Source organism: Periophthalmus magnuspinnatus, chromosome 10 (genome assembly GCF_009829125.3).
Source record: "Periophthalmus magnuspinnatus isolate fPerMag1 chromosome 10, fPerMag1.2.pri, whole genome shotgun sequence".
NCBI lineage: Eukaryota > Metazoa > Chordata > Actinopteri > Gobiiformes > Gobiidae > Periophthalmus > Periophthalmus magnuspinnatus.
In genome coordinates, this window is record NC_047135.1 from 31,415,061 (window position 1) to 31,435,453 (window position 20,393).

Here is a 20,393-nt window from a genome sequence, read left to right on the forward strand (position 1 = left end):
ATATATTCTTGGACCTGGATCATGAATAGGCTAAATGCATATCTCACAATGATGGTTAATGCACCAATGTCCTTTAATCTAAATATACTGAACAAGAGTAGGCTATATATACTATATATCCAAGGCCAGTTACCAAATTTGAGCAACCCTTTTGTAGGCTAATTCATCCAGCCATAAAGACTGAGTTTTTCCTCTGCATTTCTCAGCCTGAGGCACTAGCAGTGATGGTCCTCAAGAGGGCACTAAATCTTCTGAAGTTGAAGTAATTCAGGAGATACAGGGTATGAAATAAAAACTACATTATTCCAGTCTTACACATACTGGATAAGCACAAAATACTTAGATATAGTTAGATATAAGAACATAAAATAGGCACCACATATGTTGTAAATACACAACTTAAAAGTATTATTTGCTTTTTGTGTTAATGGTTTAAAAATAGGCTATTTGGGCTGTAATTCAGAAGTGAAAAGTTGAAAATGCTTCATATCCTTGTGTTTGCTTTGGCTTTTGGTCCTATGCTTCTGTTGTTATTCTTTACTGTTTTTGACCAGTCCTCAGAATTTCCTCTATTTTGCTGCCAGTAGACATTATACTCAAAGTGTGCAGAGCAGATTTTTCAACAGCGCTCATCACTTTCTGCTTCAGGAATCTGCTCCTGACGTGTAGCTGCACGAAGTCCATTTTCTAGTTGACGCTGAGTTGTTCAGGACAAGAGCAGTCAGCCCTCTTCACTCCTGAGTCACACTAAACCATCCTCTGTCAACTACTCATAATATTACAGCATTTTATCTTTCAGGGCTGCAGTAGAGGTTTTGACCCTAGAAAGAACAAAGTGTCCACATCACTGGACTAGGATTCGGTAGTTTTAGGATTCAGTTTACATTGGTTTTACTTCACATTTTGCTTGCTATGTTTACATGCACACCAAAAATCTGATCTTTGTCTGATTTTCTGGTTATTGAAAACATCATGTAAACAGTTACATCTGATCTGATTGTTCACACATGTGCAGGTTTTGAGAAGGGAAACTAAACACAAATGGGTAAACCAATGTGGGGAAGACAAAAATAAAAGAGAAAATTATAAAGATTGAAAGTTATTTTTAAAAATAATAGTATTTTGTCTTCCAGTCCAAATACAACATCTTATTCTAAAATGCACTGATTAAATGACACATGTCACAAAAAGTTTTTGTTTTTGAGGATCAGATTGTATTGTGCAACTAAACTCACACCAGCAATGAGACTGAATTATTAAGTTATCTGATTATTCTATTTATCTGATTTGTACTGGCCATGTAAATGTACCCAGTGTCTACTGCACAACACGTTTGAACTGGATTTGAAGTGGTATCTTGATCTTTGGTTTGAATGCCATTAGATTTTTCTATGAGTTCATTGTGGACCTGCAACAGCTGAATATAACATATATATGGTGTTTTATAGTTTTTTCGTTTTTTTTGCCTATGTTTCGTATTCCCTCCATCCATCCATTTTCTTTCCACTTGCGTGCCAGGTCACAGGAGCAGCAGTCTAAGAAGGGACTCCCAGACTTCCCTCACCCCAGACACGTCCTCCAGCTCCTCCGGTGGGACCCCAAGGCGTTCCCAGGCCAGCCGAGAGACATAGTCCCTCCAGCGTGTCCTGGGTCCTCCCTGGGGCCTCCTCCCAGTGGGACATGCCCGGAACACCTCCCTAGGGAGGTGTCCATGAGGTAACCTAAGCAGATGCCCGAGTCAGCTCAGCTGGCTCCTCTCGACGTGTAGGAGCAGCAGCTCTACTCCGAGCTCCTCCCGTGTGACTGAGCTCCTCACCCTATCCCTAAGGGTGCGCCCGGCCACCCTACAGAGGAAGCTCATTTCGGCCACTTGTATCCGCGATCTTGTCCTTTCGGTCATTACCCAGAGCTCATGACCATAGGTGAGGGTAGGAACATAAATTGACCGGTAAATCGAGAGATTTGCCTTTTGACTCAGCTCCTTCTTTACCACGATGGCCCGATGCACCGATCCGCCTGTCAATCTCACGCTCCATTCGTACTTCACTCGTGATCAGGACCCTGAGTTACTTGAACTCCTCCACTTGAGGCAGAGACTCACCATCCACCCAAAGAGGGCAAACCACCTTTTTCCAGTCGAGAACCATGGCCTCGGATTTGGAGGAGATGATTCTCACCCCAGCTGCTTCAGACTCGGCTGCAAACCGCCCCAGTGCTGCAGGTCCTGGCTCAAAGAAGCTATCATCCACCCCCGGAGCCTTGTCACTGATGTTTCGTATTATATGTATATTTGTTTTTGGTTGACTTTTTATGGGAAGCACTTTGAGCAGCTAAAGTTATATTTAAATGTGCTATATAAATAAAATTGAAACCATTTTTCTTTTAGTAGCTTAAATAGCCGTACGATCCTTGGGGTGTGCTGACATGGGTGATTTATTTTTTCCCAAAGTCAATCTTGATGTGGTTAAGTGCAGTTCTTCCACTTGTTGTTGAGCCTAGTCTGCACTGGTCATGAACGGGAGCTGCATGCCTTAATCAACAGGGGGTGTGATCTATGTGTTTTCTTCTGTCTTGGTATTTAGTACAGAAAATGCAGAGCTTCCCTTCACGGCTTCTGAGCATTTCTTATCAGGCCCTATTAAAACCATCTGTGAACCCACACAGAGTAGAGAAAGGGAATACAAGTGTATGCCAAAGCAACTCCCAGCAGTTCTGATTTATAGTTTAGGGTAAGGTGGCATGTTTTTGAAGTTTGAATAATATGGTTAATGGTTTCCAAATTTGTAATCACAAGACTTTTCTATTTAAACTAAACCAGAGACACTCACCTTAAAAAAAAAAAAAACTACATTGAATTAAAATCTGCAGTGATCTTAAGTAAAAGGTGTAAGCATTCACGAGGGCTTGGAATTAGGGTCCCTCACAATTTGATACAATGCAATATGTGGCTCAAAACACAATCAGGAATGTCATCAGAGGGCAGAGGGGTCTTAAGGGCTCAGTATTGGACCTTCTTCCTATTCATTTATATAAGATGGGGGTCCATGTGAGGTTTCCTGCCCTGGGTCTCCAAATGTCTGTTGACTTGTCATGAATGCTGTTGTTGTGTCCTTGGGCAAGACACTTAACCCACCTTGCCCCCAGTGTCTGTGTACACTGGTCTGCGAGTGTGTTTGTGAATGGGTGAGTGATTCCTTGATGTAAAGCTCTTTGACTGCCTTGAAGGTGGAAATGCGCCGTATACAAATGTGACCATTTAAGCATTTTTAAGTCATTTTATCTTTGCAACCAAACACAACCTAATCCATATCAGAATGGGTGCCCTACATTTGTCTGTCTTTCTTTGTCCACAGCTGAGGCGTTCTTCTGCTCTGCTCTGAGTCTAGTCCCTTCAGTGGGTCAGTGTGAAAACATACACACTCACGCAGGGGTTGAATTAACACAGTGGGGCTTCAGCAAACGAGCTGCTCCTGCCCTGACTCCTGATGCTGCGCCTGTCTCTCCTCATCTCCACACTCTGCTGTCAGACTAATGGGCAAATGACACCTGCAGATATTGTGCCAAGAGGAAAGGGGGGATTTTTATAGTGCTCTGTCATTCAAACAGACATCACATTTAGACAATAACATGAGAGGACACAGAGGTCGAGCGGTGTGGATAATGGGTGGGATCTGTAGTTTCAGGCTCTATGAACACAAGCGTATCAGATGCTTTTTAATAATAATAATAGACCTGCCTAAACTCACTTATCATATTGTTCAGTGAAAGCAAACAGATATATCTTTAAAGCACAATTGCCAACATAAATATCCGCTCTGTAACTGCAGATGTGGGCTGCACAGTGATGAGTCATGTTTGAATGAAGTACCCACACAGATTCTGTGGTGAAATGTAACAAACTTAAGTACTTAAGTACAAATTTTAGGTATCTGTACTTTACTTTAGGACACGGATGCTTTGTACTTTTACTTTACTACATTTGAGAGAAGGTATTTGTACTTTCTATTCCACTACATTTTTTTTTTAACTGGACTGAAAAGTAAAAGTATTTTTCATTATTGTTTTAGACCTGCTCAAAGGTCTGAGGGGTTTATCTTTAACATGTTTATAGTTTGAGCAGCTAGATAAAAACTATCAATTCAAAATTCAGCACAAATCTTTATCAAAATCATGACATTTGAAGCTTTATTAGATCTTAAAATCTGCGTGAATTAGGCCAAACTTTACTTTTTACTCCCTAAGTACATTTTTAAACAGGTACTTTTAGATTTTTTATGTGATACCTTTACTTAAGGAGGCCTAGTTTTTTGCTCCAGTATCTGTACTTTTACTTAAGTAACAAAACAGAGTACTTCTTCCACCACTGCACAGATGTTAAAACTATATTAATGTGGACTGACCCATGTAATTACAAGAATATTAACCACAAACCAGGATCTACAGTATGCCAGTTTGAAGTTGTTCACTTATAACTTTCTGAACCACCCTGAGTCTTAAACTTTGGGCAGTTTAAGATGTCACATATTGAACACTACTGAAACACTGAAGAACGTCTCACTAACACATATAGAATCGGAAAAGCACCTGTCATTATAAACCTCGAGAACAAATTGAGAATTGCATTGTGCCACTGTAAAGCCAGTTTGACCTGGCTGAGTGAGTGCAGTGTTTGAGATGGTTTCTACGGTATCTGCAAATATGGCTGCTCTTTTAACATTTACAGCGGCCTTTTCTCCCACTTGTTGGTGTGTGTATGTTGTTCATTAAGGCATCGGCATGGTTTACAGTTCGTTGGTCGTTTTACTGCCTGCTGGAGCCAGGACTGTGATTCCAGTTAGTGAGGGATCAGATAGGGGTCAGAGTCAGACCGCGGGGGTAGAGCGCAATGCCCGTCCCGACTATGTTACAGCTTTTATCCGCACTAATGGGATCTCTTGGTGGGGAATCCCGGGAGGATTAAGATACCTGGCCTCTCTCCCACGCGCCACTTATATGAGTGTTGCTGCTAAAAACTACCCTCCTCAACCTGCCCGAGCTGGATATAGTAACAAAACACCTTAAAAATAGGATGTGAATAAAATTGTACTTTCATCCCATTATATTATATTGTAAGCAATTTTTATTTCTTCCTCAGATTAAACCAACAAACTAAAGTCATGTTCAAACAAGACAGTTATGTGAGCACACCCAGATCCATATACAATGTGATTCTTGGACACAGTTGTAGCATGTTACAGCCTCTTTTTAACCTTCACGGTGAGAGTATCAGATGATGAAGCCACCGAGGCAGCTCTGAACCTTTGGACTGTTGCACTTGAGTGACACTGTTGGATCAGGACTGGAGTTTCCCGGGGCCATGGCCAAAATCAGAACAAGCGCTTTAGTGAAACCTTAACTTGGGACAATGAATAAAAGACTAAAAGACTGAGGGAGGATCAAGTCTCCTGTCTCTTTGTAGCAGCCTTATATAGCTGAGACACTAAATGCAGACAGTGAATAATGTTTTAAGTTATCAAAATAGCCACAGCAGTATAGGTCAGATTGTGTAGGAGATTTGTGCTCTTCATTGTGCTTGGTCACTGTCAGTGTGAAGCATGACCTAGCTCAGCAGGAGCTCGTTTGTCACATGCTCTGGGCCTCAGTAATCTATGAAACCGATGTACACATATGCCGCCTTTCTACAATGTTTTTCTGAAGTCTCCAGACACTGTTTGATCGTAATAACTCTTCATCTTGTTATTGTTTTCTTAGTCAGCTGTGCCTTTAAACTGGCCACTTAAAACAAAACATAAATTTACTCTCTTACTGACCCACAGAATTCATATGTCTGATTATGTTTCAGAACCAGTTTCAGTGATAATTATTTTCCAGAACTACAAAACAGAATATTGTAGTATTTTTTGTTATTCATCTGTGAAGATACAGCCTATAATGGTGCTCTTCCAGGAGGCATTAAGCTTCAAAACGTGAGATTTTATATTTGTACCAGTTTTTATACTCAAACAAAAATACCTCAAAGAGAAGGTATTCAAAATCAACTTTGTGGGGCTTTCTACCGTGTTATAACAAACCCTCCTCACTGTTAGGAGTACGAGCCTGTACAAGGCTCAGCCCACAAGCCGATGTAACCCATGCTCTCACACGGCCATTTTTCAAATGTCCAAAAGCAGGACATAAAACAGCACATTAAAACTTCACAAACCCGAAGTGATTTGCAGTAGGTTAATTGTGGGATGCACACTGATTGTACTGTTATGGCACTCTGAAAGGGAAGTGACTTAGCACAGGGAGCAGGGACTTCAAGCATCAAAAATTTCAAAACAATAAAATGTAAACATGGTGATCTAAATATGTTAATACCCCCTCTTTAAATTTTACATGGTAAATGTTGTTCTGTCCTAGTTATGACAGCTATGACAGCAACGTAATAACGTCCATAACATCCATAACATCCATAACATCCAATAGTGTAATAATTTTGTCCAACTTTAAATGCAATAAGCCCATAATGTAATAACAGACCAATAATGTAATAACTTGAGTGAGCCAATAATGTAATAACGCCTCCCCAATAAAGTGACACTTCTGTGTTTATTTGGTCAAATGGTTAAGGTGACTGACTGAGTTGCTGGTGACCCAACTATAATTTTTACACCTGGAATGTGTTTGTAATGCACACATGCAAAACATATCACTAGTGCTATTAAAACGAGTACATAAATAAAGTGAATGTATAATTATAATTAGTCACTCATGCATTTAAGTGTCATTGAGTCAAACCAAACTTCCACTGAACTCTTTCACCGCCAGCCCTTTTTAGTAAAAGTAACCTCTACCCTATCAGTGTTTTTGCTTATTTTCAACAACTTTGCAGTCCTTGCAAAATGTGTACCCCCTCCCATAATAAAGCCAGCCCAAAGCCCAGAGCTACAGGGACCAGTTTCATGTGTGGTGGCCTTCCCTGTCATCTCAGTGTTTGTGGTGGGACTTGGTGCTTCAGTGGTCGTCCTTTGGTTGTGATGAACTCTTGCTCTTTAAGCTGACACATATTCAACACCCAGCTCTAAATTCAATAACACTGTATGGACACGGGCCCCTGCCTACAGACTTCAAACATTCAATGATTACTACTATATGACTTGTAAAATTTTTAATTTTGAGTCTTCTAACTTTTGCTGGTGCATGTTGGACCAAGTGCCTTTGCAATGGTCAGACATACTTTTTTTTTCTTCTTTTCCTTTTTTTTTTTTGGCAAAAGTTAACAAAGTACAAACAAAGTTCAACATGTGATAACCTTTGTATGTGATTTTGATGCATAAGGATCAGGATCCTTATCTTCAGGATCCTGGTGTTGTCAATATGGAGAGAGAGAAGAGGACACAGCTGTGGCCCAACCTCGTCTGCTTGAATCTGTTTTGACGTACTCTCTCTTTTTGTTATAATTCATGCTTCTTCATCTTGTCACCACCAGAAATAGGCGAAAGATTTTTTCCATTAGTGTTGAGGAAACGTGGGTCAAACAGGCAGGAAAAATATTCTGGCCCTCTTCAAATTTCCTTTGAAACAAATAAAACAATCTTGAATTGATCAGAATCAGACAAAAACAGGATGAGGTTGAAAATATGATTATAAAAACTAAAGGGATTTAAAGGGTTAATTATTACATCATGATCACATTATTATGTATTCATCTGTTGTTCATTTCAGAGCGTTGGTTGTTTTAGTCCATCCTGATTTGAATAAAATGGTTATTTTGGTGTGCCACATACTGGTCTCTCCTTCGATCCCTTGTGCCTCGTACTGGTCTCTGTGAGTGTTTCTTGGCTTCTCTGACACTGTTTTGGATTCAGCTCATGATTGTAAACTGACATTGCTCTTTTGTGGCGTTCATGTCCTTCTGCTGTGGAAAACTTTTAAAGATTTAGCTTTTTTGCTGGAAACACTTTGTGGCTGTTCTGCTAAATGCTTGTGTGTGTGTTTTTAAACATTAAACTTAGTGCGCCGTCTGTTGTTTGCTGAAGTTATGAAAACCAATCAGAGCATGGATTAGACGCCAAGAACAGACAATGGACACCTGCTGAGCGCAGAGCAGAGATATGCCACGGTCCAATCCAATTATGAAACTGTCCACTAAACTAAAGGAGCGCAGGCAGAGGGACAAAGACATTCAACTGTTATTCATGGTGAAATGAGCTGCACAGACTCAAACAGTGGGCACAAAGACACACGTGGTGCCTGATTTGTGTGTGTGTGTGATGTGCTCTATCAAATGGTGCAAGGCAAAAAGACACTGTCAAAGTTTGCCACCAGTAAAATTCCCACTGGAAAAAAAGAATGTGAGAAAAATTTAAATATTGCTACCTTTTCACATTATTCCCCCAAAACTCCCGATGAACACGGTCAGTGTTAGTTTGGAAAATCTTCCAATGTCAGAATAACAAAATGATGTTTAACAACATGGAAAAAGTTCTTTTCCACATATGCAATTGTCAGTTACACTCACACTCAAACTCTTATTATTAGCAGATTGATTTATAAACGGCAAAATCCTCTCGTTTCGTTGTGATCGTGGTCCCTCTGATCACTCACATCAGATGTGGCTGTTTGTCATTTAAATCATTATCAGATAATAATGGGTGGTCTGATAAATCACGATGAAATGAACCATAACTCAGACAAGCTATTTCATTTTAATCTGTGTTTTGTTTGCAGGATTGTGATCAACCTCATTATGTAAGATTATACAGCTCACACTAAAAGCAAGAGCTATCATAGGGTTACTCACAAATAATGAAAACTTTTGTCACTGTGGCCATTATCAAGGTACCTTTGTTACCTAGAGACAGAGCTGTTGTCATGAGTGAACCAAGAATCCAGTGATAACATTCAGGAACATTCCAGGACATTCCCTTTAGTACTACATCAGCCTTTCAGCTCAGAGTGAGAATCACAGCCATGAGTGGGTTTGTTGGCCTTTCATTTGAATATGGAAGATATCTTTGTTGATTATTGACCTAATGGGAAATGAAATAAGACGTGTATGTGTAATTAAGTGCAATAGACCATCTTCACATCTGTAATCAATAGTAGTGCTATGTTAAGCTTGTACAGTGTCACTGTGAACACAGAGGCTGTAAATATTTGTTGTGTTTACCACAAACGACTTGAATGCTTTGAGTCTGAGCCTCGTCCCATGGAAACAGCTCCGGAGCTTTGAAGCTGCCCTTCTGTCAGAGTGATGGAGATTATTGTTGATTAAATTACTGTGCCTTTCATATTCTAAACTGTACATTGAAGTGTCAGGTCTTCATATTATCCAATATATAACTTGGTTTGGCAGGATGACACATATTTAAAATATTTTACACCAGTCATGTAGCAGTTTATGAATAAAATCTGTTTAAAATAAGGTTGTAAAATACAGGAAGAAACACTGAGTATTAACATAATAAAGGTGCTGCTAATGAACCTACCTCTTTTTATGTCACATCTGGTGTACCAGGAAGAATGAAGTTAACCAAACAATGTAAACCTGACTTAATCTGTCACATGCATATATTGATAGAAGTAGTAAAAGAAGTAGTCCAGTAGTCCTCTGCTTTGTTAAATTGCTTGATCTGACTCTAATCTGAACAGTGACTTAATGATGATAAGTGGATATATTTTGCCTTTGGGGACAAAATCATCTGTTTTAACTATCTCAACTCCTGCATGGTTTGTTCTTGTTTCCAAACACTGAGCCAAAAGGATGTCTTGAGATTATTATTGACGATGCGTTTTGGAGCGTCACAGTGGTGCTCGGGCCAATAGCCAATCTGGTTACAGATATGAAGCCTCTGCCCTACTCAGTGGATTTCATTTCAGTTACATTCCTCTGTTCTGTTTTTCTAGTCTTTTTTCCTACTTTTTCTTCACCTCACACAGCAGCCAAAGTGAGATGACATCATGGTGAATATAAGCAAGGCTCCGAGGGAAGACCAGGGACCAATGGAGAGACAGGTACATGGGTCACGATTTGAATTTGGAAATAACATCTAGAATGCCTGCACAGATGTGGCTTTTATTGAGAGCGGAGGGGGAAAAAAATTTGAAAAAATGTCTTTGTGTCCAGAGCGGCTGGCCAACGACGACAGACACATGGATTTGGAGGGTTTTGATGAAGGGAAAAGAGTGAATGTGTCATGAATATTTCTGGATGAAGTGGAACAGAAGAATTTTGAGAGAGGAAAAAGTCTCATTCTTTGTGGTCTGAGAGTCCTGTGCTGCATATATCACAAACTACAGGCTTAAATCACTGCTCTGAGTGCCTCAGAGGCTTGTCATTATACAGAACATGGTCTTTGCTGGGGAAGTCGTGTGAGCTCCCTGGACCACCATGTTAGCATCATAAATATCAACATTTTGATTATTCTAGAGTGCTGCAGGGAACTCTGAGGTCAAGCGTAACAACTCCACATGGGATTATTATTGTTTGGGGACCTCTTGGACATGTTGTTTATGCCTTAGCTACATGACTAGATCCAATCTCCAGAATTTGGATAGCTACTTGTATATGTTGTAAATAAACTTGCGTACTTGTATTTACATGGGGAGACATAGACAGCCAAATAATCAGTGACCCTGGGGGCGAGGTGAGTTAAGCGTCTTGCCTAAGAACACAACAACAGCATTCATCTGCGGGAGCTAAGCCAACCTGTGGGTCTGACTGCTATACCAGTGATGTTTATGTCAAGAGTGAGATTCAAACCATCAACCTTCAGATCAGTGGATAAACACTCTACCATCTGAACTACTGTCACCCTAGGCCATTAGACAAACACTGCTCTTTAGCAATGAAGCCTTAAACTCTTGTTTTGATGAATTTGTCACATATTTTAGTTTCCTCTACTGAGAAGAGCAGTTGACTTATGGTGTAAAGTGACATATAATGAGACGTTATTAACCAATACAGACTTCTTTAATGAAAACCAAACATACCAACTGACTGCTGTTAACCTTCTGGCCTTGACATTTTCCCTTTCCCTCTCTATTTTCCTGGCAGCTCAAGTGACGCGACAAGCTAATAATGCGCTTCCCTCAATATTAATGAGCTCAACAGCCACGTTGCCTGACAAGGGGGGGACGCCGGGACCTGTGGCTCAGTGGTGTTTTCTTAAATGAATCATGGTGGAAAATGTGTGAACGGGAGCGAGGGTCGGGTGCAGAATACACCAAAGTGTTAATGATAAGAGATATCAGTGGCCTCAGTCAGCTTGGTCTGGACACACTGTTGCTGTGTTCTATGGCAGTGCTACTATTGTGCTCAGACTCTCACCTAGAGTTGTGCATGATTCATTGATTTTGCACTCTACTTCATAATTTATTCACTTCAACATCACACTAATAACATAGGCTAACCACAGGGACATACCGAAGGAGATGAGTAGTGCCCATAATCTCACCAGCCACCACAAAACCCCCGTACATGCTCCAGTGACATACACAGCAGGCAGGGGGGATGAAGTGACATCAGTGATTGTTAGAGGGCCCGCTTGATCTCTTTATGTTTTTCATAGCATTATCGGAGCTCATCAGTGTTGGATGAAGTACTCAGTTTTGTGACTCAAGTAAAAGTGTTAAATGTAGTGAAATTGATAGCTATACTTCCATTCCAGCACTGCAGCTCGTCATCAGATCCTGGATGACCTGGATGTCCCAAACGAACATCAGTTTTTTGATACATGGGCACAAATCTGTCAATTTATCCAGGCATGGAATAATGCTGACATCCACATCTGGTGTACTTTCTGACCAACAGCTGTTGATTCATAGCCCTGGGGGAGTTAATGTAAGGAAAAAAGCCAGATTTTATTAAGGAATGAGAACAATTTGAGACACATAGCTTTCAGTCCCCTCTCTATGGTAGGGAAAAATCCGACCTCCAAAGCTGCAAACAGAGGAAGCAGTGTCTCAGCGTCACGGAGTTGAGTGTAGGAATGTTCTTTCATCTGATGTTACCTTTATACAGTCTGCCCTTCTTCAAATTAGTCCAGTGATCAAGAAGAAAACATGTCTAAAGTATTGAACGTTTCCCAAGAACATGCTGGGAGTTTGTTTCCACGATTCATTCCCTTGTGCCCATAAATAAGCTTGTTCCATAAATCCACTAGTAATTGAATTTAGTGTGTCAGACGGTAGAAGTGGCTTTGGAAGAATGTAAGATATACACTGCACAGGTGGCTATGACCCAAAAAGGCCCAATTTTCCTATGAGCTGTCAGAGGTTTTACGGGTGTCTCTGGAGGCTAAACCCCGAGTGAACCCTAAAACACATGTCCTACCACAAAGTGTCAATCTAACGAGCAGCACAGACTGCCGGCTTAACCTCTGGATCAAAACTAGATCTCGACAAATTGTTAAAAATGTTTCAGTTTGGGTGTTTGGACTGTGTTTTTTGTGTTTATTAACAAAACTATAATCAAATACAATTTTCAGTAACTTCTTCTTAAGCTGTTATATTCTTCTTAAGTGCCTCATATTAATAACACTGGAGACTGTTTAGGCATTGTGCTTTTTGAATTTATGTCTGTCTGTGTAAGACTTTGCACCAATCACTCAATCTTTTGCCATATCCGATGTATATATAGGGTCTAAAATCACTTTAAATCTGCTTCAATAAATTTCAATAATGATATTTCCATGGAAACATAAACACAAAGATAGAATGACAAAAACAGAATACAGGTTAAACTTGTACAGACATTTAGATACTTCTACCACACATAGACACACACACATACACACACATACACAAACACACACAACAAACAGTGTCCACCTTTGTGTTGGTCCACCACAATGCCTCTCCGTGCATTTCAGTGGGAATATGCTTTACACTTAATCTGTCAGCAGTACCTCCCTTAGAGCAGAGGCACCAGCTGCAGTTTTTATTGCATCCAGAGAAACATTTAGCAGAGAGACACTGGTTGAGGGTAGGTGCCCATGGGCCCAGGGACAGCGGGGGCATTGTGGTGTGCATCCTTGTTGGGAGATTCCACAGCATTCCTGAACATAAACTACAGTGACTAAGAGCTTTGTGTCATCACCGCCAAAAAAACACTGCTTAGAAAATTCCTCATTGTCATAAAAACTATGAATGCAGCACAGAGAGCTTATGGAGACGTGCTAACGCCTACATGTCCCAGCAGCCTCTGTGCCTGGCAGCTGCAGAGACTGTTCTTGGCAGGAGGGATAATGCAGGTGAAATTAACAAGATGACACTTGCTTTGGTCTAACCCCAAATGTTTCAGATGTGTGGTGCTAAATGTGACTAGTTATACAACTATAAATGAAATGATAGGGTGATCATAGCAAAATATCACCTCAGGTCATGTTGTTGCTTTATTTAATAGACTTGTAACAGTAGAGCACATTTGGAAAGAAAAATGAATCAAACTCACGCAGAGTCAGGATTTAAATGCGTTTGAACTTACATCAAATGCAGTTTTCATTTATATCATCATTAAAATATTTTATGTCGATGAAGACCGGCCTTGCCAAAAATAACACAAAGTTGATGTTGGCTTCATTTTTGACAGATTCGAGTATTTACATATGCCTCATTTTAACAAACCCACATTATACTGTATTGGCTAGATTAGGAATTTAAAGGTCCACAATGTAATTTTTCTAGTTGGATGTCCGGAACCAGCTTGTCTCTGTGGCGATGTAACAACTTAGTCTGGAATTTTCCACAGTATCAGTACAAACACACTATCCATCTTTCCTCTGAGATGGCAGGGGGCGAAGTTACAGCTAGATCTGCGGAGAGGCGACCCGCTAACTGTAAGAAAGCATATTTTATTAGGTGTTTTTAAGCAATACAAACACCTGAATAGATGCAACATAGATACATAGAACATACAACATAGGCAGGTAGACAATTTAGTAGTTACTATTTGCAGTGCACCTTTAAAGGTCCTATATTACACAAACTGGATTCTGGTGAGCTTTGTGCCATGTTATAATGCTGTTAACGTACCTGGAGTTGTGTTTTGTTTTATTTACACGTTAGTTTTGTTCAGTAGAGACTGGCAATTCCAGGGCAAAAATAATCCATATGATTCTATTGATGTGTATGAAGTTTAAACTACCACATTATTACCACATGTGGGAACAGAGTGTTTTCAGTTTGAGACAGGAACACAGCCTAAATAATGAGGGTCTGTGTGTTAAACATGTGTGAATGAAACAAAACACAGCTCCAGGGTTGTTTTGGATGAAGAAACAACATTAATATGGCCTTTAATGGAGAAAGCATGTTAATTCTCACGTAGTCCGTATTGGGCTATTTAACACAGTCTAGGGTCACGGCCAGAAAGCAGCACAATAGGTTTTTATAACTAACCTTTTACCCTGAAGTCCTTCACCTCCAGAGCCACTGTGCAGCGCGCGCCTGTGGCTGTGCGTCAGTCCCACTTTGGCGCACCGAGCACGAGGGGGCGGGGCGCAGTCAGAGAGGCAGGACTATGTGCCGCACTCGAGCAAATAGCTACTGCTTTTCAAACGACTGGCTTTTATTTGTTTCTTTGTCTGTGGTCTGCTGGTCACTGTCGAATAGCACAGTTTCTGAACACTTAACTTGTTTAATGTGTTATAAAAGCGCGTGACGTAGCCTGTCTCCTGTTGTGCGTAAGAGGATCAGAGAGGAGAGCGCAACCTGTCACCGGGAGGATGAGGGAACCGGGGGCCGTGATACAGTGGAATAAGTTTGGAGAGTGAGTGCGATGTGAACACCTCTTATACACCGACTTCAGGAGGTAAACATCTGTTCATGTAATACGTATTCTGTCTTTCAAAACACCTTCTATATAAATCTAAATAGGAGTCTACCAAGAGTTTAATTTGCTTTATAAATTCATTTTTGGCCCGGTTCTGAAATGTTTTGCTTTTCCTAGAGATGAACCTTTGCTTGCACAGACTGACAGAGTGTTTTGAGAACCATTTATAGACCCGTGCTTGCCTTGCTGGAGAGTTTTGCATAGTTGCTTGACGTTCTTGCCATAGTTTTGGCACCACGGAAAGAAAAAGACATTTCCGGCTTTCACCAACATCCTTGTGGTCCAAAATGGATCACAGTTCATCCCTTCATCACCCGGAGCTTGCCACTGTGTTGTCATTCTATGTGGCTTTCTCTGTGGGTTTCAAATGTGAGCCCAGAACAGACATTTGGCCGCTAGTTTGAAATAACTCCAAATGTTTCTTTAAGTTGGACTAAGTTGAACTAAGTTGGGCTATGTAACTTTTCTGCTAGCCTACCTAGTTTGCATTTTTGCTTTGCCTGAAATGTTCAACAGTATGGCATTAATCATATCCATCTTGCATTTATTCAATTACAGGTGTTTTTTTTATTGCACAGAAATCCCTTGAAAAACATGGATTCTTTCTTTCAGCGGGGACTCCTTTCCACAGATCAAGTTGTTCTGTTTGCACCATCAGCTTGTCTCTGTGTAGATGATACATTTAATGCCATACTGTGGAACATTACAGGTTCATCAATAATATCTTCACAAGGGCAGTTTTATAATAAGGAGAAAAGTTATATACATAGTGCACCTTTAAGGATTTTGCTTTAATTCATCTAATTAATGTTATGACCTTAAACTGTTTTCATTTTGAGTGCCAGACACTGTCACTAGTCCACCTGAGATGTTACTGGGAGATTTGTGTTCACGTCTTTTCTTCTCACCGTATTCACAAGTGCTCTAAAGACTTTGAAGGCTTACAACATATGGGGTTGTCCCGAGGTCTCTGGATGGACCCCACCCTGGCTTTTGTCAGACATAATGCCTTGTTTAGGTGCTGTGCCTGTGTGCCTGGACTTGTTGCTTTTCACTTTTTACACACCTGCTCAGTTCGTGCCATGAGTGCCTCGGGGGCCGTAGTCTACAGAGGGGATCAAGTATCTCCTCCCTGTTAATCTGGCCTAAAAGCTGAAAAGTGGTTAATGTTTGATGGGCCATAGTGTTGTAACACATACCTGACTGGAGCACACCTACTGTAAACTCGTTGTCTCAGTGTGCTTGTACGGAGCTGGTAAAGAAACCTCCTCAGACTTTACAGCACATCATCAAAATGACCCATAATCTAGTGAAAAACAGTCATATGTGTTCAAAGGACGAGACGATCTTCTGTAGAAATGGCTGTTAATGAGTGATAATAAGATAAACCCTGACAGACCCGGGTCTACAGGGGTACAGGATGCATTGTAACTTCAGTTAAAAATGTTTCCACCTTCATTTCAGGCGCCTAAAATAATACCACGTAATGGAAGTGTATTATGTTTGCACTCCTTTGAAACTCAAATGTCCCCTCAGTCAGTTTGGTCCATACCGGGTTTGTACTCAGATACTAACTCATAAATACTGATACTGAAAAACTGAAAAATAGCTGTACATATTATAAGTAATTTGAAGAATGTTTTGAATTATATGTCAGAACTGTTATCAGACCACACAGTAAAGAAGAATTTTGTGTTGAAAATTCAGATTCACTTTTGGCAAGTCTTGCTATGGATAGTTTCCATGTTTAGACCATTCTTTGCAGTGGAATAAGTACTCAATTTTGCTACTTAACTGAAACCAAAAAATACTCATGTGAAAGTAAATTTATCACATAAAAAATATACTTAAGTAAAAATATAAAAGTACCTGTTTAAAAATGAACTTAAATAGTAAAAACTAAAAGTATTTTGCATAGATTTCAGGCTTCAAGTGTAGTGATTTTGATAAAGTTTTATGCTGAATATTGTTCAACAGAAAAAATTGAATCAATCTTTGTTTCTGGTTTTATTTGTATATTTTTGTTTCCTCAAATTAGGAACATGTTAAATATAAACCCCTCAGCCTTTTTCAACAGGTCTCAAACTGTAATAAAAATACTTTTACTACAGATACCTGCTCTCAAATGTAGTGACGCAAAAATTAAATGTATCCACTTTAAAATGGTCTTAAGTAAAGTACAGATACCTAAAAATTGTACTTAAGTAACTACATTACTACTTTGTTAGATTCCACCACTGTGCTACAATCATGAAATGTGCAAATACACAATTTTAATGCTCTGTTTGTTTTGAACACATGATCTGTTGAATACATATTTGTGTATTAAGTATGAGTTATAAATACAGTCTGTTGGGGCTATACTAATCCCATTTTGCTGATAATCTACATTTGTGTTTTGAGGAACAAGGGGTCCATTGTTGCCCAGCTTCACCAAATGAGACTCAGGCCTCTATTGCAACATTTAAGTATGAAAGCTGACCTCACTTGTATTGACTGAGATTCACAGCCACCATGAGAGAGGCCAGAGTCGTGTTTGTGAATTTGTCCGACAGCTTGTGGAAATGTTTTCTCACCTTTTAATAACAATAATCACACACAGACTATGCAGAGTACAGTCTGGAAGTGAGGGCTGTGGTGTTTTAGTTGATTCATTGGTTAATGCGGTCTTAGTGAACTACATTTTCCATAAGTCAACAGTATTTTATGTATTTTTATGTATTTTGACATTTTATATGGACCACAGCAGAAGGGAGAAAGCATGGAGTAAGTTAACAGGAATTTTGGGAGTAACAGTGGACAGTTTAATCTGCCTTTTCATTTCTGAAGGGGCTGCTTATTAGTACATGTGTGCATGGTACTTTTTGGTGAGATCCTACTTTTTTCAGAGCTTTTGTTAGTGTAACACCACATCAGCTAATTTATGCACAGTGCAGACCTTTAGTTTACCAACAACTCCCACTGAAATTCAAATATAATTGAATATCTTTCTTATAATTCCAAATCTCAATTTCTAAACTCAGGTAACTGTTTAGATAAATGATTCACATTAAAGTTTACCCTTGCATTTGTGAGTATAAATGAATGTGTATTTCTTTCTGTCATATAGTTATCCCAGGACTTAACATATTGTTGTGCCAAGACGGGCATGGGGCAGAAAAATCCTAGGCCAAAACACAAAATAAGTTGTTAGATGATTTTGTCCAGTCGACATGGGTTAAAGAAATCAAAGACAAAAGAGTGTAAAACTGCTAATTGAAAAAACTTGTATCTTAAACTTTCTAAACTATTCCCTTTTTCTTGTCTTTCAGTGTGTCCATCACCACAATGCCTCCACATGATCGCTGCCTGCCGACGCTGCTCTACCTCCTGCAGCTCTTCCTGTCCCGGGCCCTGTCCATCCTGCAGCCGCCCCCCCACATCCCCACCCTGGTTCCCCACACCCCCACTCCCCTTACTCGCTCCCATTTCAGCGCCCAAACCCAGCTGGACTTCACCACCCACTGCAACTCCAGCTGCTTCCACACCCACGAGGGCGCGCTGTCCGACAAACTGGCCTTCGAGACGCTGTACTCGGATGGTTCACGCACCCTCACCACAGTCGATGTGGAGGATGACAATGAAGACCTTGCCCCATCCATAAACTGGCCAAGACACAGAAGAATAAAACGACAGATCTATGGGGCAGATGGAAGATTTAACATCAAAGGTGATAACTTCCTGTTGGATTATCCTTTCTCCACAGCTGTGCGCATCTCCACAGGGTGCACCGGAGTTCTTGTGTCCCAACTGCACGTCCTGACAGCGGCCCATTGCGTCCATGATGGCAAAGATTACGTCAAGGGAGCGAGGAAGCTCAAAGTTGGATTTCTGATTAACCCCGTGGTAAACAGCACAAACCCAGAACTGTCATCACCCAAGAGACCTCTGGTTCGCTGGGTGAGGGTCAAGCGAACTCGTGTGCCCAAAGGCTGGATCCAAGGCCCTCAGGAGGTCAGCATGGACTTTGACTACGCCCTGCTGGAGCTGCGTTGGCCCCACCGCCGCCCTTTCATGCGACTATCTGTGGCTCCCTCCTCTGATGACCTGGCAGGGAAACGTATCCACTTTTCTGGTTTTGACAGTGATCGGCCTGGGGAGCTGGTGTACAGATTTTGTCCTGTCGAAGAGGAGTCCAAAGACCTCATATACCAGCACTGCGATGCCCGTCCTGGAGCGAGTGGCTCGGGGGTCTACGGCAGAGTGTGGGATGACACGCTGGAGAGGTGGGAGAGGAAGGTGATTGGGATCTTCTCAGGACATCAGTGGTTAGAGATAGATGGAGAAAACCGGGATTATAACGTGGCTGTGAGAATTACACCGCTCAAGTTTGCACAGATCTGTTACTGGGTCCATGGGAACAGACTAGACTGTGTTCATGGTTGAGAGACTTGGGCCATTCAAACCCAATAGAGACCAAACCATTCAAAACCATTCAAACCCAATAGAGAGACACATTATTTGCGAGTCTAGCTGCCCTTTCCCAGCATCTTGGCATCACCCCAGCCTTTGCTCAAATCACATTTTACAAGAGAGATACAACACTTTTGGACACAATTGCTATGACAGTGATATAAATCCTTTCTCAATACTTAAGCATGCTTAAAGTCCTATCTCAGCTATCTCAGCTATCTGCCCTTACTGCCTTCACTTATCTCAAATGATATTAATATTATGTTGTAAGTACTTTTCAGAGATTATATGCTATTAAATATATGGGTAAATTTATTTTTGTGATAAATGCTATATATATTTTAATAAAGAGATTTTAGCTTATTTGTGATTGAGGACTTTCTTGGGAGGAACTTTGCTGCCATCCTGTGGTGGCAAGAAGAAACAACAGTTTCCCTATATATACCGGTATATAAGAAAGTTTGTACAAATGCTTTTTAAGGACATTACATCAACTTGCATTCATTTCCTGGAGAATGATGCAGATTTTAAGCCTCATTTTTACACTAGACTTAACCTTAACCTACATTAACCTAAATATGCCCACATCTTTACTTCAAACCATGTAATAGTGAAGGATTAAGATCATGGGGATATGCCAGAAAGCAAGATATAAGGTCTGGCCAGTCCATGTTTCATGCTCCCTCCCTGAATCCCTTTTTCACATTTAAGGCAAGAACCATGGTCTGGTCATACTGGGATACGACCGTGACATCAGTTAGCGGTTTCATAAATATTCCATTGATTTAGCAGGTCAGTTATGTCACAGCTGTTTGGCAGTTTGTCAGTCTCTAAACCAGAGCCTATGATCCAGACAGAGTAGGCCAGCCATGTAAGGTCTGTTACTGTGGTGGTTTCCATGGAACTTAAACAAGCCTCTTTGGAGAAACAAAACTGTTAGGTGGGTTGAGGTCAGGCTTGAGTGAACCCAACCAATACTGCCTTTAAGCAAGAAGCCCCAGATGTGTGTTAACAGCTTGTGGCAGGCTGTGTATTTCTGTTTAGGATCAAAATATTAGCCATAATCCTAACAAGTTACTATCGTGTGAAACTAACTGGAAACTCACCCTAAGTGTTATTAGTT

At 40.6% G+C, this 20,393-nt stretch overlaps 1 protein-coding gene across 1 annotated transcript; it reads left to right on the forward strand.

The window, feature by feature from the left end:
* Positions 1-14,559: 14,559 nt before the first annotated feature.
* Positions 14,560-19,623, forward strand: LOC117378104 (serine protease 23). Its single transcript, XM_033974645.2, has 2 exons — positions 14,560-14,797; positions 18,130-19,623. The coding sequence occupies exon 2, from the start codon at positions 18,146-18,148 to the stop codon at positions 19,241-19,243; it is 1,098 nt and encodes a 365-aa protein (XP_033830536.1). The 5' UTR covers positions 14,560-14,797; positions 18,130-18,145; the 3' UTR covers positions 19,244-19,623.
* Positions 19,624-20,393: the final 770 nt, after the last annotated feature.

Excerpts from the sequence above, each read along its gene's own strand:
- LOC117378104 (XM_033974645.2), top strand. The coding sequence starts at position 18,146 with ATGCCTCCACATGATCGCTGCCTGCCGACGCTGCTCTACCTCCTGCAG.